Here is a 23,127-nt window from a genome sequence, read left to right as displayed (position 1 = left end):
ATTATTTATATATATATTGAATATTTGCTTAAAAATACATATTTTCTATTTGTCATGTGGAGGGCTGTATATAGTTCTTTACAGCAAGCTTGCTAATAGTGTTACTCATCTCCAAAATCACACTAACTGTTGGACTTCTTGGTCTGTTGCTATTTGCCTGAAGTTTAATAAACTACTCCCCTATGATAGTTCAAATCTTCCATTTCTCCTTGAAATTTTTGTAGGTTTTTCTGTTAATCATTGCACTATACAGGTCTTGAGATTTTTTTCTGTCTTCAAGACAGACTATTCTACTTGGCTTTAATTTAAATGCTAACTTTTCTGTTATGCTCTCCATGATGTTTCTTCCCCCTCCATTCCTTTCTTTCTTAGGAAGAAAAAAAAATTATCTTTCCTCTGAATTTTCGTAGCATTTTTTCTCTATATTTTGACTATCATCCTTGGCACTTCCAACAGGTATCAAAATTCAGAGAATATTCACCTAAATATATTGTCATCTTTGCTAGGTTTTAAACTCTTGCAATTCTGCAATTTATATAAGCTGTGCCTTACATATAGTAAGTGCTTGTCATATACATGTTTTCTGAGAGCCAGGAGAATAAATTGGCTAAACATCAAATATGTTGGCTTCAGACAAGCCAGGATGTGAGCCCCAGTCCTGGAGCAACTGGAAGTTCTTTATATGTATATTTATTAGACTTAAATTTCCTCATTTGCAAAATTAGGATAATAACAATACCTACTACATAAAGTAACACAGAGGAAGACAACCATCATATGATATCACTTATATGTGGAATCTTAAAAAAAAGGATACAAATGAACTTATTTACAAAACGGAAACAGACTCACAGAATTTGAAAACAAACTTATGGTTACCAAAGGGGACAGGTGGTGGTGGGAGGATGGATTGGGGGTTTGGGATGGCCTGTACACACTATTGTATATGAAATGGATAGTCAACAGGAACCTGCTGTATAGAACAGGGAACTCTACCTAATAACCTATATGGGGAAAGAATCTGAAAAAGAATAGATGTGTGCATGTGTATAACTGAATCACGTTGTTGTACAGCGGAAATAATTACAATGTTGTAAATCAACTATACTTCAATAAAACATTACAAAAGGAAAAAAAAATACCTAACAGAGTTCTGAGGTTTAAATGTGTTGTATATTTGTAATGTTTAATATAAATTAAGAAATGAATAATCTTAAGCAACTATTAATATTTTACATAATAGTAATTAATTAAGTTGCTTCATGTCTTTTGTTGGATGCCTGAAAATTTTGTGGGCAGAGAGTGTGCCTTACGCTTTTATAGCCCTGTTATTTCTACTCTAAGATTTTGCAAACAGGAGGTTATCTGCAGAAGTCAATTAAACAACAATAACAATAATAATTAGAAACATAAATATTCATGATAATTTATTGAACACTTACAGTATGCTAACCACTTTACATGGATTATCTAATTTCACCTATTGTCCCCATGTGATAGATGGGGAAAGTAAGCCTCAAAGAAGTTTAATAAATAATTCATTCAAAAAGGCTACACAGTGAATAGGCATTGGAGTCAGGAGCCCAATTTAGGTGTTTGCTGCTAGTGTTATAACACAGTTCTCAGCACCATGCTCTCATACCCCTTCTTCTGTGTTTTGTAACTAATTAGCGGTCATTTAACTGCACAGTTCAGCACAGAGGTATGGGCATGGGGCGGGGAGGAGGCTCTTTGCTCCAGCTTATCATAGGCTGCTTGCATAAAGGCAGAAACAGCATGAAATATATAAAACTGAAATCACATTTGGAGGAAGGAAGAAAAAGAGAAACATGTAGAGGTTATATCTAGAGAGCTCCAATTATGCCTCAATTTGTCTCAAGAACAAAAGTATTTATTCTGTGAGGAATTATGTACTTGATCTTAAACTGCAATCTTCATTGGCTTGGTTTCTGGTTGGGAGTCCCTGGGGCATGAAAAAGAACAGAGCTTCACCCACTATCTGGAAAAAACAAAACCCAGATAAAGTAGTGGCCTGCTCAAGAACACAAAGGGATAGAACCCAAGTCATCTGAAATCCAGTTCTTTCTCCCACACTGACTGCTTTTCATGGGAAACCTTTGCAGCTTGCAGGATGAATCATGGTAGAGCATATATGACAGTAATTGCTGGAGGAACACATGGTAGGAATTTGACCAAATCCAGGGCTATGCGTAATCAGGAAAGGTTTCAGACAAGACCCACTTTCCACATTAGGCTGCCTTTTTCTTCAGCCTCCTGTGTCTAAAGAGAGCTCTGGGTTTTTCAAACTGTGCCCTGCCACTCTGGAACTATAGATGTGTGCTATTAGGTTCTTTTAAAAGAGAATTTCCTTTGGTGCACTAAGACTGGCATTCATCTGCATAGCCTAATGGGTCCAATAAATCATCAGAATGACATAGACAATGATGTGTCCTGGTCTCCAGGGAAATGAGCCTGTTCCCCTCCAGAGAGATAGCTTAGCTATTGTCATTGAGCCCCTGATGTGGGTCAAGGTCAGAGATGCTAGGGTTATGGAATCTAGGTTGTGCTTCACAGGTGGCCAGCAAGCCAGAAGGCAGGCACAGACCTTCAGTTCACAAATGAGGGAGGATCCCTGTGGGTACTAGGGAGGAAGGAGTCTCCTGTCGGTCCAGGTGTTGCCTCCACGTTGACATGTAGATATATGTGCCCCAAACTGAATGTTCTGCAATGACCCAGCCAGGCTACTTGCAATTTCTCCTATTTACACACCAGATTTATCTCTCATTCTTCCAAGTAAACAATTAAACCAGCTGTGGATTCCGGTGAGTCACACACTAGCTTCTCTGCCATCTCCATCCAAGACTTAGAAGTAGCCATTGCTAGGAAACCGCATATCCCAGCTCAATCCTTTTTACCCAGCCTTGACTTCTTTCACTGGCTGGATGTCATTAATTTCAGAGCAAATTATTAGAAACCTGGAAAACAGTTCTGAAATACGTGCAGATTTATGACGAAGTCATTTCACAAAAGGTCGCAGGCAACCCTGCCTGCTATAATTAAATCTTTCATTAATTTTTAAAATACACAATAACTTACAAATGCAGAATAAGTTAACCGGATGACCTTGAAAAAACAATTTCGAGCACTGCTTCATCAGAAGCCACTATCTAGCAATTTCCTGAATTTTTATTTTACAAGTGGGATTTGTCTTTTTCCATTTTTGTCTTTGATTGGGTTCCAGTAGTCCGTTTATGTGAAATGATTCAGTGTGTAAATGATTAATTTACACACTGCAGAGTGACGGTGGGTAGTTCAGACTCTCCTTCCTTTAGGTCACAATTTCAAAGGTAGAGTAAGTGTCACCCACACAATCATCCATACATATTTAAATGCAGCCTCTATGCTTTTATTATGTGGAAGCTACTGGCGGGTGGGAAGAGGGGTTATTGGCAGTGTCCATGGCATGCAAGAGTTCCCTGGGCCAGGGACTGAATCCATGCCATAACTGTAACCAGAGCCACAGCAGTGACAACACCAGACCCTTAATCCCCAGATCCATGAGAGAATTCTTACTTGTTTTTTTTTTTGTAAGTACATGTTGATAAATGATTTCTCTTTTCTCATTATAAAAAGCATGCATTCTCACTACAAAACAGTTAGAAACTATAAAAATCTATAGATGAGAAAATAAACACCCTACTGGAGTTAACCATTTTTGATTCTCTGTGATATTCCTTTTCATTTGTTGACAGTGCTCTTCTTTCTCAGACTAAGAGATAAACAATAATCAGAATTCACAACCAGAGATAAAATCTTTGGAAGTTAGAAGCAACTGTGAGGTATCTTGCCTTCCCTCCCTTTCTCTCTCCCTTCCTCCCTCCTCTGTGTGTGTACATTTGCCCTTTTGTCTCTGTCTCACACACAAACAAGCGCGCACACACACACACACACACACACACACAAACACAAACACACACACCCACCACCACCACCACCACCACCACTAAAAGCTCAAAATTGCATTATGGAAAATATTCCCTAAACACTAGAGTTGAAATTGCATTCTAGCTGAGTGGATTCCAGTGAGTCGCATACTTTCTTCTTTGCCACCTCTGTCCAAGACTCAGAATTAGCCATATAACCTCATAAAAAACTGACCTTTTTCTCTGTAAGGTATAGAATAAGCTATAAAACAGTGCCTTCCCATCAGCAGAGACCTTGCCCATCTTGTTTATGCCCAGTCCAGCTCCTAAAGTTCTCAGGACAGTGTCTACCTTGTAGTGGGCACTCAATACATATTGTTGCATAAAGACATGATCAACTCTCTTGTAATAGCAGCTCAGCCCATGTGGCTTCCTGAGTCCTTCTCTAAGCATTCCTATAGAGTTCAGTTCTTTCTGAGAGACCTAGGCCCTCCACGCCTCCTTTTACCTCCTGCCTCCATAATCCCGTGTCTTTGCTATGTTGGTCCTCGGTCATTGGTCTCCAGAAATTCAGGCCACATACCTGCCACCTAATTGTTTTCCCTTTAAGGTGTGGAAGGGATTAGTGATAAAGGAGGTCAGTGGCTTCAGGGGAATTGCATTGAGTAAAAGTGCGACATGAAATAGACCTTAATAGAAATAGGCAGGGGATTGACAACAAGGAATCATACACTCGGAGTCTGTGTTAGTTACATGGTATGATGATGGGTGAGATGGTGAAGAGACAGGGATTAAAGGTTTGAAAATAACCACCTGGAGAGGAGGAGGGACAGTTGAGAAAGAGACTAAAAGGCATTGGACCTGAAGAGGCAAAAGAAAGAAAGCTTATCTTTTAAATGCATTTAAAGAAATCATTCAATATCCAAACAAATTTAACTCTTAAAAAAAAAAATCTTAATAAGCTCCTTCCATGGGTTTGAAAGTTTCCAGTCCACAGCATTGGGAATGTAGTCTGTGAACCTGTGAAAGACGAGTCAGGAACTGAGTGATGGAGAATCTGAGAGGTGGAAACAAGAGGGAGAAGATGAATGTTCAAGATGGGATTTGAGAGGGGAGAAATACCTGGGAATTAAAAGAGCTGTAAAGGGGTGGGGGACACCTGGTTTTCCTTTGTCATTGCATTTCTGTTTCCTGCTTTGTGTCAAATCCTGCACCAAGAGGTAAAAAGAATCAGATAAAAAAAGAAAAAGGTAGATGTCAACCCCTTCCCTTAAGTAGTTTGCAGTTTAGTCTCACAGTATTATTCACTCTCAGTGTATTTGCTGAGCCCCAATTATCCACAGTCCTCCATGTACTGTGCTGATGAGGATGACAAATAAGGCAGTTGCCAACTTTACAAATCTATCAGAGTAAAAAAAGACCTCACACCCTGACTGCAGGGACGACCAATATGTAAAACAGAGCACAGTGCAAAAATAAAGGTGACAAAGCCAATTCACCATGACCCAGCAATTCCATTTTTAGGTCTGCAGCTCAGAAAACTTCTATTGATGTATTTGGAGGCATAATCCAAGACAGGACAATACTGTTTGTAATAGTGCAAAACTGGAAACAAGCTAAAAGTCCATCAATAGGAGAATGAAGAAATAAACTGTGCGTATGCATGCCATGACAAAATGCCTCAGAATTATAAGTGTCTGAAACAAATGGATATGTCCCAAGAGAGACAACGGTGACTGACAAGCATATAGAGGAATGATAGAATCTGGATAATTATACACTTAAAAAACACACAAAGCAATATTACATATAGTTTTATGGATAATTAAATGTGTCCTAAAAACATCAACATACATACCAAATTCACAGCAGTGGTTGATCTGTGAAGGGAGTGAGGGGATAGGGTCTGAAAATGGACAATACCGAGAAATCCAACTCTACTGGGATGCTTTGCATATTTGCTTTAAAAATCTGAAGCCCAAAGGATAACGTGTTAACATTTATTAATTCAAAGTGGTTGGTATACAGGTGCTTGCAATACTCTTCTTTGTACTTTACTGTATTTTTTAAGACTTTCAAAAAGAACTGTAAGAAAACAATTATAGGTATGAAATTATGGATGTAGAATCTATATTAGGAATCACAAATTCAAAATCTTACAGGAACCAGAAGCTCAACTTAAATGAACAATGAATAAGCTGAAACACCTGGAGAAGACATGTATATCAGGTAAGAGGTGGGGCAAGAAATAGCACAGCCAGTGGAAAATGGCCAGCTGCCATGGAGCTCTAAGCAGTTTATTGGACTATGGGCATTTGGAGGTCAGTGCTGTGAGATTTTTTTGTCTGCAAATTTTAGCTCCATTAAGAAAAGTGCAGACCAACCTAAACATATCTATAATCTAACCCATGAAGCTTAAGATAAAAATTTAATAAAACAAAATAAAGGAGACCTGGAAGAAATATAGAGGGCTTCCTGAAAGAGGTGGGACTCGTCTGTATGGTTAAAATAAGAAATGAGGAAAAGTCTCGACCATTTCAGATGATTTGTCTATTCAAATAGTCAGCCCTCCACATCTGCTTGCTCCACATCCACAAACTCAACTAACTACGGAACAAAAACATTAAAACCAAAATACAGAAAATTCCAAAAAGAAAAACTTGAATTTGCCACACACTTGCAAATATTTATATAGTCTTTAGATTGTATTAAGTATTATAAGTAATTTAGAGATGATTTAAAGTATGTGGGAGGATGTGCGAAAATTATGTATGCCATTTTATATGAGAAACTTGAAGATTCATAAATTTCGGTATCCATGGTTGGGAGGGGTGTTCTGGAACCAATCCCCACCAGATACCAAGGGACAACTGTATTTCCAAAGAGAGCATAACTGAAGTAGTTTGTGGATAGGAGAAGTTTGTAGAAACTGTGTCAAAAATTTAAATGATATTTTGTAATGCAGCCACAACAGATTAAGCTCCATGTACTCTCTTGTTCAAGGTCAATAAACTATAGCCAGTGGGACGAATCTGGCCCAAGGCCTGTTGTAGATGGACTAGAGCCTGATGATGGTTTTTACATTTTAATGGGCGTGGGGGAAAGCAAATGGAGAATTATATTTTCCATCACGTGAAAATTGTATGAAATTGAAATTGCAGTGTCCATAGGTGAAGTTTTATTGGAACACACGATGTCCATTCATTCATATTGTCTGTGGCTGCTTTCGACACCAGAAGAGGAAAGCCAAGTTGGTGTAGCAAAGACCCTGTGGCCAGCAAAGTCTAAGATCGTTATAGAGAGAATCTACTGACCCCCTGCCCTAGTTGGCCAAAGTTCTTCCCGGTAGGTAGCCCATTTTTCGATCATTAAACTATGGAGACTGCAAACATCTCTAATGTCACTCAATGGAGGTTATTTCACTTCATTGTCACATTCACATGAGGAAACTCAAGCTCAGAGGGAAGGTATGCAAGACATCTAAGGTCACCATGATGTAAGTGGCCATCTCAGCTTTGTCCCTGGAGAGTGGACCTCCAAAGCCCATGCTCTCAGCCACCACCACACCATCCCACACACACAGCAATCCATCAGTCAAAATAAGCCTTTTCTTTCCAGACTATCCTTCCAGTACCTTCCAGTATCATCCAAGCCCCCTAAGTAGGTATGCCTTCTAATTTTGCACTCTGTGGCTCCAACTCAGTGGGCTCTTGAATTGATGGCAAGTCTGGTACTAACTGAAAGGCCTGAGTCCAGCAGTGACTGGCGAAGATGACTTGGGAGTTCCCTGGATTTGCCGATTACGCGAATGACTTACTTTAGGCAAAGCAAAATCAGACTTTTCCAGCAAACAACAAAGAATCGAAAAACAGATCAATGGAAGCAGCACTGGCTCATTTCCAACGACTTTATCAGATGCAGTTACGAGAGGCTAAACAATGCATTTAAGCCCAGGGCTGGGTCTCCATGTTGCGCCAAGGCTGGATTTAAGAGCATGTTCCCTGCTAAGCTTGTGGTCACAGTCTCTTAAGGAGAAAGAAGGTCTTAGCTTTTCTCTTTTTTTTAAACCTCTGCAGCTGTGGGGTTTGCATAATTTTCTGGGCAAATGTTATCTCTCTTCTTTCACTCTGACTATTAGTTCTGCTGCTGGAACAATGGATCTGAGATTTATACCAATTAGAATGGGATTTACATAGGGAGTCAGCAAGGCAATTGGCCCTAGACAATTTTCTGAGCACATCTCGGTCCCTCCCCACCTCTCACTCTCCCCTCTACAGCCTAGGTATGTTCACATTCTTCTGCTCCAAGTTTGTTCACACTGTCCCCAACCTAGGATGTCCTTGGTCCCCCTTTCTGCATAGACATGAAGCCCTAGCTACTCTATTTTTAATCCCTTCTTTGATATCCAATGGCAAATACAGTTTGTGCTACACCTTACCATTTACTTGATTTCTAGTTCTTTCATGTGTTTGTTATCTTCTTTCAGATAGACTGTACTTGTTTCTGGCAGGGCAGTGGGAAGCCAATGGCACTTGGTGAATAACATTCCAGCACTCTCACCCCCAACACCATGGTTCTTTTCTGAGCACACCTTGGGAGAATTCTAGTGCCTTTCCTCAAATTTCAGCTCCAAACCTCGAGTTTGATATTCACATTCCTTGCTCTCAATTTTCCGTTTGCTGAATATGTGAGCTGAGCACTTATTTCTCTGAGTCTCAGTGTTCTTCTCTGCCCATGGACAATTATCTGATCTACCTGGAAGGGTTACTGGGAGATGTCAATGAAATCAAGTTTGAGAAAGAACTTGGAGAGATACCTGCCACAAAGGAAGGTGTGGAACAGACACAGGCTTGCTGCTGCTCACTCCTGGTGAGAAGTATCTGCTTTCTTCCAGGGAAGCTGTGCCCCTCCCTTTGGGGATTTTTTTTTCCCTTGGGAGGCTGCCAGGTTTTCCCTGTTCCCTGTGAAAAATCAGCTAAATCACAGTCAATAGGTTCAACATTTCATATCAAGAATTTCTAATATAGATTTGAGGCTACAGGAAAACAGTGTTTTTCCATCTGATTCCATATCCCAGCCAAGCAAAAAAGAGCACTTCTTAAAGTGCCAATTTGAGGGCCAATAGTGGACCAAATAAGCCCAAAGTGCCCTAAAAAAAAAAAAAAAAAAAAAAAAAAAAGCAGATGTTTCATTACCTGGAGAGCCACTGCTTATGATGACAATAGGCTCTCCAGCTTGTCAATCACCCTGCCTGAGACACAATAGGCCCCTGGCTTGTCAATCAACCCTCTCTGTTCTTGGCCTTAAGTAATAAGAATGATCACATTTCACTGTGAGTTATGTTAGACTAGATGGTTCCCGTCAGGGTTACCACGGCGATGTGGAAATAATAACATTTGAAAAGACACTGGAAAAAAAGAGCACAATAAAAGTAAGCAAATCCCATGCCCGCAAGCTGGGGACTGTCTAGTTCAAATAAATTCCTCCATAAAGCCACTGTGTTAGAATGTTCCATGCTACTGAGCTTTGGCCTCCAGGAGAAGTGGAAGCTGAAGAAATTCTGTGGAAGGTGGAGAGAATTAAAAAATCATTCCCAGGCCAGTCCTCAATTCTCTAGCTGTCCCTCTGTGCCCACTGCCATTCCACTCCTTGCTTTATCACCATCTGCACATAGACATAGGCCACTCTAATTCCTACCCAACCCCAGGCTCCCATAACTTGCAACTACTGGATTTTGAACAAAAAACTTAAGAATATCTGGGGATCTTCAATCAATTTCCTAAAATGCTAGAGCCATGAGCCAGGGATGTCATTATAATTACAACAGTGGTAAGATTATTGGGGATAATATTCATAAGATTCATGTGCTAATTTGTTCATTTATTCAATCTTTCTCTCTCTCTCTCTCTCTCTAGATATATATGGTTAAATCTTTCGTGCTAGTACAAAACTGATGCATACGGCAGTCAAAGAACATGATACACAAAGATCCTCCCTCATGGGGACTTAAAGTTCCTGTGTGTGGGTGTTTACATACATATGCATGTGTGTTTGTGTCTTAAGGATAGATCAAGGGACAGGGAAGTACTAAACAAACTACCATTTTCACTAATACATATGGTCTGAAATATTGTAAAAGAAGCCTACATTGGGCTACGACAGCATATAGCATAGGAGTCCAACCTGATCTAGTGGGCTAAAGGAATATGTGCCAGAAAACAAAACAAAACAAAACTGATATTTAAGCTGAGACCTAAGATACCCAGAAGCCCGGCTGTTCGACCAGGGAGGGCAAGCACAATGTAGATGTGCACACAGACAAAGACCCCAGGGCAGGGAGATCAGTGGATCAGGGAAGAGTGCTCAGACGCATGGGTGCCAGAAATAAGGACCCAGAGAGGGACTCAATGTAGATATTTGTAGGCCATTCAGTGAATTTGGAATTTATCCTAAGGGCACTGGAAAGCCCTCCAGGGGTTTGAGAAAAGGAGGGCTTTTTCCAAATTTCCAATGTCAAGAACATCACTCAGTATCTAATTTGTAAACATAACCAAGACCCTTTATAGTCTCAACCCCTTAACATCCAGTCATGCTCTCTTATGGTTTTTTCCTTTGCCCTGAGGTCACTCATTTGTACAACCAATAATTATTAATTTTTGTTTTTGTCTTTTGTCCTTTTAGGGCCACACCCATGGGATATGGAGATTCCCAGGCTAGGGGTCGAATCAGAGCTGTAGCTGCCAGCCTACACCACAGCCACAGCAATACTGGATCCTTAAACCACTGAGTAAGGCCAGGGATCAAACCCACATCTTCATAGATACTAGCCGGGTTTGTTGACCACTGACTGAGGCAGGATGGGAACTCCTCAACCAATAATTATTGATTCCCTACTATGTGCCTACCCCCCTTTTGGGCACTGAGGCTACAGTATTCAACAAAACTGATAAAATGTGTGCCTTCTTTTGCGCTTTCTTTCTGTTACCTACTAATTGGTTTTCCACTGGTGAACTGCTATGGAAACTTCCAAACTAACTCAATCGTCACCTTTTGCATGTGTGAGGCTTTTATGGGCCTATACCTATATTCTGGTAATATAATTAGGGTTTCTTGATGTTGTGTTTCCTACTCCCCCCAACACTGGACTGAGAGCTCCATAAATGTAGAAATAACTGCTTTTACTTCTTGAATATCACGTAAGAGAGTCTCAAACATACTGGAGGCTCATTAAATGTTTTCGAATGAATGAACTGTGTAGTAGCAGGGCTCTCTAGAGAAATGTAATGAATAGGAGATAGAGATACAAATAAAGATGACCTAGACATAGATATGGGGGAGAGAGAGATACATAGGACATATGGAGGCTAATATGTCCCAAGACCTGCAGGGTGAGTCAGCAAATTGGAGACACAGGAAAACCAATGGTGTAGTTCCAAGCTTGAGAGTCAGGAAAAGTGAAAGTTCTAGTTGGAGTCAAGGGCAAGGAAATAATCAAAAACAAAAACAAAACAAAACATGTTGCAGTTCAAAAGCATCCAGGCAAGAGGAATTCTCTCTTGTTAGGGAAGAGTTAGCCTTTTCGTTCTATCTGGTCCTTCAACTGATGAGACACGTTTCACCCTCATTAGGGAGAACAATCTGCTTTACTGGGTCTGCTGACTTCAATGCTAATCTTACCCAAAAATGCCTTCATAGAACCAACCAGAATAATGTTTGAGCAAATATCTAGGCATCCTATGACCCAGTCAAGATGACTCATAACACTAATAATCACAAAATTATAAATATTTAAATCCTCCAAATGCAGGTAAAACCTTAGTGTCAATGAGCTAGCCCTTCTTTCTTCCTGACCTCTACTGAGCTAGAGTCAGGGTTAACAGAGAGAAAGATACAGAATTCAAATAGCCTATACCATTAATAAGTTTTGGTTAAACGGCAAGGTTGAGCAATCTTGTCCCCAAATGGACTTCCTGTCCTCGAAGTTTCTAAGGCATACATAAACCATCTTGAACTCTGGTGTCTGTCTTTGCCATTGTGCCATTCCATGAGATAAAAGCACTAGTCATCCTTAGAGGGATTCTTGCTTTTAAAGTATTTTCAGGAGTTCCTGTCGTGGCTCAGTGGTTAACGAACCTGACTAGGAACCATGAGGTTGCGGGTTCCATCCCTGGTCTTGCTCAGTGGGTTAAGGATCCGGTGTTGCCGTGAGCTGTGGTGTAGGTTGCAGACGCAGCTCGGATCTCGCATTGCTGTGGCTCTGGTGTAGGCCGGTGGCTACACCTCTGATTAGACCTCTAGCCTGGGAACCTCCATATGCCACGGAAGCAGCCCTAGAAAAGGCAAAAAGACAAAATAAAAAATAAAAAAATAAAGTCTTTTCACACCTAAGGCAGAGAAATTGTCTCGGCAATCATTCCAGGATCCACCCTTCTGGTTGTCTAAAGAGCCCTGGATCACTGTAATACTAGAGAAACTTTGAATTTAATAAAAAGTTAAAAACAAAGAGCTTGAATTGTTTTATACTTGGTTGGATGATTGCTTCCAAACTAATCTTAATTCCATGAAGGACAAATACCATTCCATCTCAAATCCCATATAAGTATGCACTACTCTAGTTCCTCTTCTACTTACTAGTACTTACAGGATCTTGATAAGCAAGGTAGAAAGGGGAGAAAAGCTCTGCCACACTTTGTAAAGTCTTACTGGGGAAGAAAGAAAAATAGGAGTGCTATCTCATCTTTTCAGTAAATGGTTTGGCCTTGAGGTCAATCTCCCTCGTATCCATGTAACCAGCTAAACTCCATCTGAAACTGTGAAAAAAAAATTACCCTTTAAGATTAGATGAATACAGAATTTAAGCTGTCGGCCTTAAACATGCTGGGAAAGCCAGGTCATATAGAGATTTGGGTACATGTGCTATTGTTCAAAGTAACTCCCAAGAGAAGCAGGCAATGAGTTCAGAGAGGTGCCATAGAAGAGAACCCAGGATAAACCATACTACGTGATGAGGAGAAACAGAATAAAGGGAGGACAAACATGTCTCTTTGGTACAATAACAGGGAAGACCTGACTTCAGGGCCACACATATCTGCCAACCATGTCAGGACCATGTCAGAGCTGACTATGATGAGCAGCCATATCTGGCCTGATGAATTTAAGCAGACTACAAACTTCTTGACTGTGCGCACCTTTGCCTTACAGAACTTAGAATTTAACACTTAAAACTCTTTGATGGCCGTCTTAGAGGATGTCTCAGAGAAGAGGAAGGTTTTCTTTTTTAATCAAGGGACTAAATGGAGGATCAAAAATAAACTGGAAAAGTCAATTCATGGTCAGAGCTCCCCATGGAAAAAAATGTGGTGGTATTTTAGTATTCCATGATGTGGTTCCTGGAATTCATAAGAAAAAACTTTAATCTCTTGGCAGAGTATTCTGGGTAACATGACAGTCAATTGTTTGTCACCTTTAATGTGCAAGTCTACAAAGTCCATGAGGACAAGGGTTTCTCCCTGACTTGCTCATCTAACTGTATCTGGCATATAGGTAGCACCATTTTTTTTACAGTATAACTTCACCAATGTCTTGCCAGGACCTTAGATCCTTGGGATTTCTCTCCCACTGTATCTTTGTTATCTAAACCTCCTCTATATTTATACATCTATATATATATGTACATTCATTGGTGTGCATATGTCTATACACATATGCACCCGAATATATATATATTCACGAAATGTGTATATATATACACACACACATATTATTTGTATTTTAGAAATAAAATTTACATTGTGATATGTTTTCTTTGAACATATAGGACTTGTAATCATATAGCATATTGTTGCTGTATATCCACCAAATGATGAAGCATTAGACTCTAAGCATTAATAATATACCATATCTTAAATACTGTCCATGACTTGAACAGCGAAACGTGCATACAATATTGTTAATTCTTAATTGGTAAAGTGATTTGACAGTTTAACAAAAGAGTCTATTTGTTATTATTGGAACTTTAATTAAAAATTTAGAGGGTGCGATAATTCTGTTTTGGGGTATGTTTTAGGAAAATAAGAAGAAATTACTGAAAAATGCAAATTACAACTATACTTCCTGAGCAACAAATTCTGCAGGAAACCCTTGTTTACACTGCACAAAGGAACGGTTCATAGAAATCCCTATAACAACCACAAGCTCTTATCTGAAGACATCAGTTATGAATGTAATACACCCACCTTGGAAGGCTCAAAGCAGCTCCTCCTAGGGTTTGACTTATCTTTCAATTTCCAACCATAGTGGGTCTATGTGCCTAACACATAGCATTTGCCCCCAAATAAGGGTTATTTTAAAAGACAGTGTTCACCACACTTGGAGTTAGAAAACTGTAGTAGCAATTTGAAAAAATTCAAAGATAAAGATAATGTAAAATCACTCTTTGTTGCACTTGTTCCAAATAATTTTAAAGACATTTTGTGGAACCACCAAAATTTTCCTTTATGAATCTTTTTTAAGTAGTGAGGATACTGTCTTACTTTTTTAAGTATTGAGGATATTTGTATTTCTAAGGATAAATCCTGTAGATGTGGAACCCTTAGCAGTGCTTCTACTGAATTTCCTAAAAAGGGAAGATTTTTGGAATGTCAACATTTTATATATATATATATATATAGGCTGCACCTGTGGCACATGGAAGTTCCCAAGCTAGGGGTCGAATTGGAGCTGCAGCTGCCAGCCTACATCACAGCCACAGCAACGCAGGATCCAAACTGCATCTGCAACCAACACCACAGTTCACGACAATGCTGGATCCTTAACCCACTGAGTGAGGTCAGGGATTGAACCCACACCCTCATGAATACTAGTCAGGTTCCTTATCACAATAGGAACCCCCCAAGAATGTAAACATTTTAGAAAGAAGAAGGAGAGATTCAATTTCACAAATGAAGTCATGGAAATCCAGCATACTAGCCACTGGACAGTTAGGTATTCCAAAGCCACAGGATTATACAGAATCCTAGGTAGGGTGGCCTAACCCCTGGACTACTCTTTTGTTTAGTTGTTTTTTTTTAATGTTTGTTTTCCCCAATTTGTGTGCCATTTTCTGTTATGGTTGTGTGCTTTCTGTCACTCTGAAAGCCCAGAGAGTGGCTGGCTAACCCTATGAGCATGGAAGTGAATGGGAGGGACATGGCAAAGTGGCCCAGTCTGGGACTAGATTACGCCATTGCATCAAAACTGCACTTAAGAAGGAATTTTTAACTGATCACTCTGGGGAAAAGGTAACGTATAGAAATGAGCTACCTGCTTCATGTTCAAAGCTCATCAGTCAGTCTCATATTTGGAAAGGACTGATTTAAACTATAAAGAAATTAATGAATACAAAGGTTAAAAGAACAGCAGTGGCCCCTAGAGTAGGAAGATGATAGCCTTCCTTCCTCCAAACCAGTGCAGAAGCATGACTATGACCCTTTCTGTGCCCACTCCATGATACAGCAAATTCTCCTTTAATTCTCCAGGGAATAATTAAAGTGTAAGATATTCCAGCCACATGAGAGTGGCGGAGGGGGAGGAAGGTGGGGTTTGGTATTGCTGGTGAAGAAGTATCATAATTGCCTTTCCATGCCCCCCCAACCCCACACACATCTGCACACCAACACACATAGGTGATTTGCTTTTTAAGAACTAAATTTTGACATATTTTTTGAAAACATCACATTATTACCACCTTCTTTAACAATTCAGAAATTACTTCAGGGCTTTTTCCAGCTTTAAGATCTATATCACCACTCTCTAGTCTCATTGTAAAGTAATGTAGAAAAGTTTTCACAGCAAATTAACCTGAAGTGGAATGGGAACAACTTTTGTGTGTGTGTGTGTGACTCAAGGAGTTTCCTTTAAAAAATTCCCTGTTTTCAGTACTGTTTTGCTACCTCTGTCCCCATAACTAGCCCCTTACTGGACTGTTCTGGAAAGAGAGAAAACACATCTAAAGACTTAAGCTCCTGCTCACATGAGTTCTGGATAAACAAAAATTATATATATATATATATATATATAGTGTTTTTAGGGCTGTTGCACCGGCAGCATATGAAAGTTCTCAGGGTAGGGGTTGAATCAGAGCTGCAGATGCCAGCCTATGCCATAGCCACAGCAATGCCAGATCCCAAGCCATGTCTGAGACCTATACCACAGCTCATGGAGCTGGATCCTTTAACCCACTGAGCGAGGCGAGGGAGCAAACCTGCACCTTCATGGATACTAGTCAGGTTCGTTACCACTGAGCCACAACGAACTTCTGTTAAAATATTTTAATTCCATAAGAAACCATAACTTTTCAATTAGAAGCTCAAATTCTCTCATGCTGTCAGTAGCCTTTCGAATTGGTGGGTGGGTGCAAGCATCAGTATTTCCATCTTACAGATGAAGCAGCTTTGGCCCAGAGATGGAAAGGCTTTGGGAAAAGCCCTTGGCCTCTGTGAAAGTAGAGCACAGGCTGCTGGGCTGCTTTGGACCACAGCCAAAGAAGTACTCACGTCATGATCTGGGTCTCCACGCCTGCCTCCACCAGAGCCCCGTCAACAAAGAGAGGAAGTGAAGTGAAACCATACTTGTCCCAGGAGTGGCCCTCATCGAAACTCACCCTGGGTTGGGAAAAAGGACATGAAAGAAACAGCTGAAAATAAAACCACACTCTTTTTTGCAACCACTTTTCAGGTTATTAAATTCTCCTCTGTATCTCACTTTCTGGCAGTTTGGATTATCAATAGGTATTAATCTTCAACATCTCCCCATATTATTATGAGATTTGATCAAAACTGCATTTCCTGGCCCAGGCAAAGACAGCACCAAGCCCTGCAGAAATATTTCAACATCTCAGAATAAAAAAAAAAAAAAATCCAGGTAGGAGGGCTGAGTGGATGGAATGTCACATTTCCAGTACTCAGAATGGAATGCGGGGTTCAATTTACAGCACAATCAATTCAGCCTTTGGAGTTTCTGACACAGATAAATTGAGTAACACAGGGTATACCCTATGGGAGGGGAGGTGTGTGTCTTTCAGACCAAACCTTAAAAATAGCAATTTCCTATTTGTTCAAAATGGATGAAGTATCACTTTCCTTCTCCCATGCCACTCTACGGGGCTTTTAGGGACAAGTATAGAGTATGAGACATTGTTCTGGGCAACGCCATTCCATCTTCAACCAGCAGTAAGAGGAAGTTCTGGCCCTTTGTGGACACATCCAAAAGGGAGGCTGCCAGTGGAGAAGACTTGAGCAATTCTGAGTGGTTGCTTTCTTCCCCTTCTTGATATTATTGAGTGTCCTGTTCCCCTTGATTTAACCAAAGGATAAGCCCGAAGACCGTCTCCTCTGAGAAGCTTTTCCTGACACTCCTCCTTCCCTCGGGTAGTTTTATTTGCTTTTATTTATTTATCTTTGGTTATCCTTCTTGGCCTGGTCAATTCATAATTCTTCTCTGACTCCACAGCATAGGATGCTCTGAGTTCGCCTGTAGAAACTCTATTTTCCCTCAACACCCAGGCCTTCCCCTAACATAACTCTAAGTGAGGACCTCTTAACTCATCTTGAATCCTCAACTCAACATTATAATCTTGGAACTTCAGGGATCACAGTATATCTTTTTCATCGACTAACTCCCTTGATGTCACCAAGATATCTTTGTCACAGTGCTTCTTAGTTGATACTACATACAGAGTTGCAAAAAAAAAAAAGTCTGACTTTCCCACTGAACTGTGATTTTTTGAGGTCAAAGACCATAGGAATCATTTTTGTATTCCTAGTAATTAGTAGAAACATTGACATATGTTAAATGAATATACAAATGAAAAAAATAAGAAATGATCAAGGGAACTCTTCTAATCCATCCAATCATTTTTCAAGCATGACTTATACTAGCATCCATGAACTGGATGTGAACCACTGTTCCCATTACTAGTCAGCTATTCAGTCCATGCTCTGCATATTTACTTTTTATCTTATCCTCTCTTCCCAAATATATTCATTTTAAACATTATAAAGTCAGTTTCATCACCCAGGTAGACAAACTAATCTGCCATAGAACAAGTTCTGGATAATGTCTTGCATACCTTGGCCTATTCTACAAACAAAATCAGATGACACTCAGAAAAGGTTTTATGAGTTCCTAAATTATCAGCATCTAAATTATCAGTCTTGACTTTATAACTTTATTGAGGTATCTTTCATATATATAAAAACTGTATATATTTAAAGTATACAAATTGATCTTTTGATATAAACAGGGACCATGGAGTTCCCTTTGTGGCTCAGCAGTTAACAAACCCAACTAAGATCCATGAGGATGTGGGTTCGATCCCTGGCCTTGCTCACTGGGTTGGGGATCTGGCATTACCATGAGCTGTGGTATAGGTCGCAGCTGCAGCTCCAATTCAACCCCTAGCCTGGGAACTTTCATATGCTGCAGGTGCAGGCCTGAAAAGCAAATAAATAAATAAATAAACAGGGACCTTCTGTCCAGCACAGAGAACTCTACTCAGTATTTTCTGTGATAACCTATATGGGAAAAGAGAAAGGATGTGTGCATATGTATAATGAATCATTTTGTGGTACAGCATAAATTATCACAATCTTGTAAATCAACTATACTTTAATGAAACTTTAAAAAAATAAACACATGCGAGATAGCTATAGATTGATAGATATACAACAGATAGATAGATAGAAAAAGAGGCATAGTGAACATTGGCCACCATGAAGCTGGTTTCTGAAGAGGTGGGAGTGGAGGGTAGGCAGAGCTGGAAATGAGGATATGTAGGTTAAAAGGTACAAGGTTTCTGTTATGCAAGATGAATGAGGTCTTAGAGATCTACTGTACAGCACAGTGATGATAGTTAGCAATATTGTTTTGACTTTTTTAACTTTCCTTTCATTTGTTTATTAAAGACTATAGAAATTGAAAGGTCCCCCCCCAAAACAAAAGAGAAGGTGGGGCATTTGTGTGTGATTGAGTAGCAAACTGAAGTAGCCATTCTTCAGGGAGCATCACCTTTACTGCAAAGAACAACTTGGATATTTGGCAGACGCTTAAGAGATTGGAGCTGTTTTGACATTTAAGGACTTGGTTATTTTAGCCTTTTTTTTTTAAAATATACTGAAGGCTAAATAATCATCAAAGCTGAACCAGAGGAAACTGGGCAGATCGGAACATCTTTTTTCAGAAGTAACTTTCTCATTCCCAAAGGAGACATATGGATGGCCAAGAGGGGTATGAAAAAATGCTCAATATCACTAATTATTAAAGAGATGCAAATAAAAACTACTATGAGGTACCATCTCACACCAGTCAGACTGACCATCATTAACAAAGTCAACAAATAACAATTGCTGGAGAGGATGTGGAGAAAAAAGTACGCTTCTCCACTATTGGTTGGAATGTAAACTGGTACAGCTACTATGGAAAACTATATGGAGGTACCTCAGAAAACTAAATATGGAACTACCATAGGATCCAGCAATTCTTCTGCTGGGCATATATCCAGACAAAACGTTCATTGAAAAAGATAACATGCACCCCTATATTCATAGCAGCACTGTTCACAATAGCCAAGATATGGAAACAACCTAAATATCCATTAACAGATGAATGGATTAATAAGTGGTACATACATACAATGTAATATTACTCAGCCATAAAAAAAGACAAACTAATGCAGTTTGCAGAAACATGGATGGATCTCGAGACTCTCATACCAAGTGAATTAAGCCAGAAAGAAAAAGACAAATAACATATGATATCACTTATTTGTGGGATCTAAAATATGGAAGAGATGATCCTATCAAAAAAAGAAACAGGAGTTCCCGTGGTGGCGCAGTGGTTAACGAATCCGACTAGGAACCATGAGGTTGCGGGTTTGGTCCCTGCCCTTGCTCAGTGGGTTAACGATCCGGCCTTGCCGTGAGCGGTGGTGTAGGTTGCAGACCCGGCTCGGATCCCGCATTGCTGTGGCTCTGGCGAAGGCCGGTGGCTACAGCTCCGATTCAACCCCTAGCCTGGCAACCTCCATATGCCTCGGGAGCGGCCCAAGAAATAGCAAAAAAGACAAAAAAAAAAAAGAAACAAACAGAAACAGAATTTATGTTTGGCCAAGGAAAGCAGACTTTGGGTTCCCAAGGGGGAAAGGGGAGGGAATGTGATGGATGGGCATTTTGGGGGGTTTTTGGATGCAAACTTATATTTGGAATGAATGGGCAATGGCGATCTAGTGTACAGCACAGGGGAATGTGTGCAATTGGGTCACTTTGCTGAACAACAGAACTTGAAACATTGTAAATCAACTATAATTTAATAATAATAAAAGAGTGAAAATAAGGGACATTCTATTGTAGCTCAGTGGCTATCAACTTGACTAGTATCCACGAGGATGGGGGTTTGATTTCTGACCTTACTCAGTAGGTTAAGGATCTGGTGTTGTCATGAGCTGTGATGTAGGTTGCAGACTCGGCTCAGATCTGGTATTGCTGTGGTTGTGGTGTAGGCCAGCAGCTGCAGCTCTGATCCTACCCCTAGCCTGGGAAATTCAATATGCTGCAGGTGCTGCCATAAAAAGCAAAAAAAGAAAAAGAAAAATAAAAATACAGTGAAAATAAGAGCATATTTGAGAATGGATTTACCTTTCATGCCATGTACCCTCTTGGGTCCTAAAATAATCACAGGTGTTTTTCAAAGCATATCATGGCCACTAAGTAGTAGACTATCTGGTAAGTCCAAGAGGTGAAAGATGATATTTAGTTTCTTCTAGTTTTTTTTTTTTTTTGGATGACTCTGAAGTAATTGACTATCATCTTGATAGGAAGAAGCCAAAGCGGCTGAAGGCCTCCATCATTTTCTCCTCCTCAGAATTTTCTTACGGTTGAAGGTCAGTTATTAACCCCAGCAGAAAAACTTGCAAGGAGTGCCACCAGCATCCCAGGGAAGGGGGAGCTGTCACACCACTGCCATTAACAGGAGACTAGAGGACAGTCATCTCTATATATGAAGAAAAGATACCACAAAGTAGACACAAAAGGACCATCACAGCCTTTTCATCTCTTAGGTCTGAGCTCTGAAGAAAAACTAAGCCCAAGATGGAGAGAGCAACTTCAGAAGATAAAAGGGTGCTGTATGAACTGAATTCACATGCAAGGGGCAAAAGCATGGTTTAGACAGAAGAATGGGATCAGGAAAATAAATAAGAAATGGCGACATCCAGGTGGGAAGGCTAGCATTCACAATAACCAAAGTCTAAGGATGGCATAACACCAGTGTTAGCAAGAGGACAGTTCTCTAGGGCCAGAGTGAAGAATGGATCCCATGACTGTCATTTATGGTCAATGCATGACTTGAAGCCCAGGTTTGTGCCATTTGGGTGACTTTCTGAGATCAGTAATTTCTAACACCTGAATATCTCAGCCTGAGGTAATTATTAAAATAAAAACTAAACTTCTTGAAAACTCCAAAAAAAACCACTATAAAATTAAATCATTTGAGTATCAGAAATCTGGGTCTGCCATTTGGGAGAGCTATTCTTTCTGATGACTGAGAGTTTTCAGGTGTTCTGAAGTAATTCTATTGAATGGTAACCCCATGGGACCAACTTCTTCTCTAAATTCAATAGCTCATCAATGGCCAAGAGAAAGGAATGTGGAATTCCTTATTATGCCCACAGGTGAAGCTGAAATCAGTAGGATCTCCAATACTCAGGGAGTTAGGAGTAAAGTTACAATTGACCTTCAAATACTGGCAAGATGAGAGTATAAAACCAAATCAAAATAGAATTCATTTATAATTTTTGTGTGTGTGTGCTTTTAGGGCTGAACATGTGGCATATAGAAGTTCCTGGGCCAGGGGCTAAATGCCAGCTTATACCACAGCAACAGCAACACTGGATCCGAGCCTCATCTGCAACCTATACTACAGCTTGCAGCAACACCATATCCTTAACCCACTGATTGTGACCAGCAATCAAACCTGAAACCTCATGGACACTATGTCAGGTTCTTAACCTGCTGTGCCACAATGGGAACTCCCATTTATCAAATATTTATTGATATCTACCGTGTGACTCTTCTGGCAGCAGCCTCTGTTCTAGGGACGTAGCAGTGAACAAGAAAAGGAAGGTCATAGTTTCAGTGGAATTTATGTTCTAGTTTGAGAAGACAAGCAATATATAGATAAATGGATACAAAAATATATGTTAGAAATTAGTGTCATGAAGACAACTCAAACAGTGATATGATAGAGAATGATCAAATAGTTACTTTGTATTGAAAATTCAAGAAAGTCCTCTCTGAGGAGGTGACATTTAAACTGAGATCTGAATGATAATAAGGAACCAGCTGTGTAAAGATCAAGGTGAGAGCCCTTCCAGAGGCGAGACCTGGTGTGAAGTGAAGTTGCTGTATGGAAAGAGCAGAAAGACGGTCCGTGGTATAGATGCATGGGAAAGGGATGAGCATGATAGAATGGAGTCAAGAAGATAAGTCTGGGACAGACTCTGAAGCACCTTGTTTCCAGCTGAAGTTGCAATGATATGTTTTGATTTAGCCTTTAAAAGATAACTTTTATTTCTTCATGGTGAATGGATTATTAGGGCCCCAAATGGATGCAAAAAGATGAATTAGGAGTTCCCATCGTGGTGCAGCAGAAACTAATCTGATGAGGAACCGTGAGGTTGCAGGTTCAATCCCTGGCCTTGCTTGGTGGGTTAAGGATCCATCGTTGCCATGAGCTGTGGTGTAGGTTGCAGACATGGCTCGGATCTGGAGTTCCTGTGGTTCTGGTGAAGGCCAGCAGCAATAGCTCCAATTTGACCCCTAGCCTGGGAACCTCCATATGCCATGGTTGCAGCCCTATAAAGACAAAAGACAAAAAAAAAAAAAAAGGAAAAAAAAAAAAGATGAATCAGTGGGGGAGGTGTGGCTATTATAAGAGACCAAGTTAGAGAAGGAGTTTGGACAAAGGTCATAATAGTGGAGACAGAAAGAGATGGAAAGAGTAAGAATATTTTTACAGGTAGAGTCAAGAGAATTTTGCTTGAACAAAAGAAAGAAATCACAGACACCATGGATTTGGGGGATTAATCAGCTGAGATAGGGAAATAGGGAGAATAGGAGAAGCAAAGCTTTTATTGATTTGGTTGTTTCTGTTTGGTCCATGTCAAGGTTGA

At 40.0% G+C, this 23,127-nt stretch overlaps 1 protein-coding gene across 1 annotated transcript in view; it reads right to left on the bottom strand.

Moving 5' to 3' along the window:
• Positions 1-23,127, bottom strand: part of SORCS3 (sortilin related VPS10 domain containing receptor 3) — a 437,279-nt gene that overhangs the window by 64,477 nt on the left and 349,675 nt on the right. The window contains exon 14 of the mRNA XM_047762685.1: positions 16,457-16,564. Within this exon, the coding sequence (XP_047618641.1) occupies positions 16,457-16,564 (108 nt within the window). The remainder of the gene's footprint in view (positions 1-16,456; positions 16,565-23,127) is intronic.

This window comes from Phacochoerus africanus, chromosome 15 (assembly GCF_016906955.1).
Source record: "Phacochoerus africanus isolate WHEZ1 chromosome 15, ROS_Pafr_v1, whole genome shotgun sequence".
In the NCBI taxonomy this organism is placed as follows: Eukaryota; Metazoa; Chordata; class Mammalia; order Artiodactyla; family Suidae; genus Phacochoerus; species Phacochoerus africanus.
The sequence above is the reverse complement of the archived record's forward strand: the minus strand, read 5'-3'. Positions and strand labels throughout refer to the sequence as shown.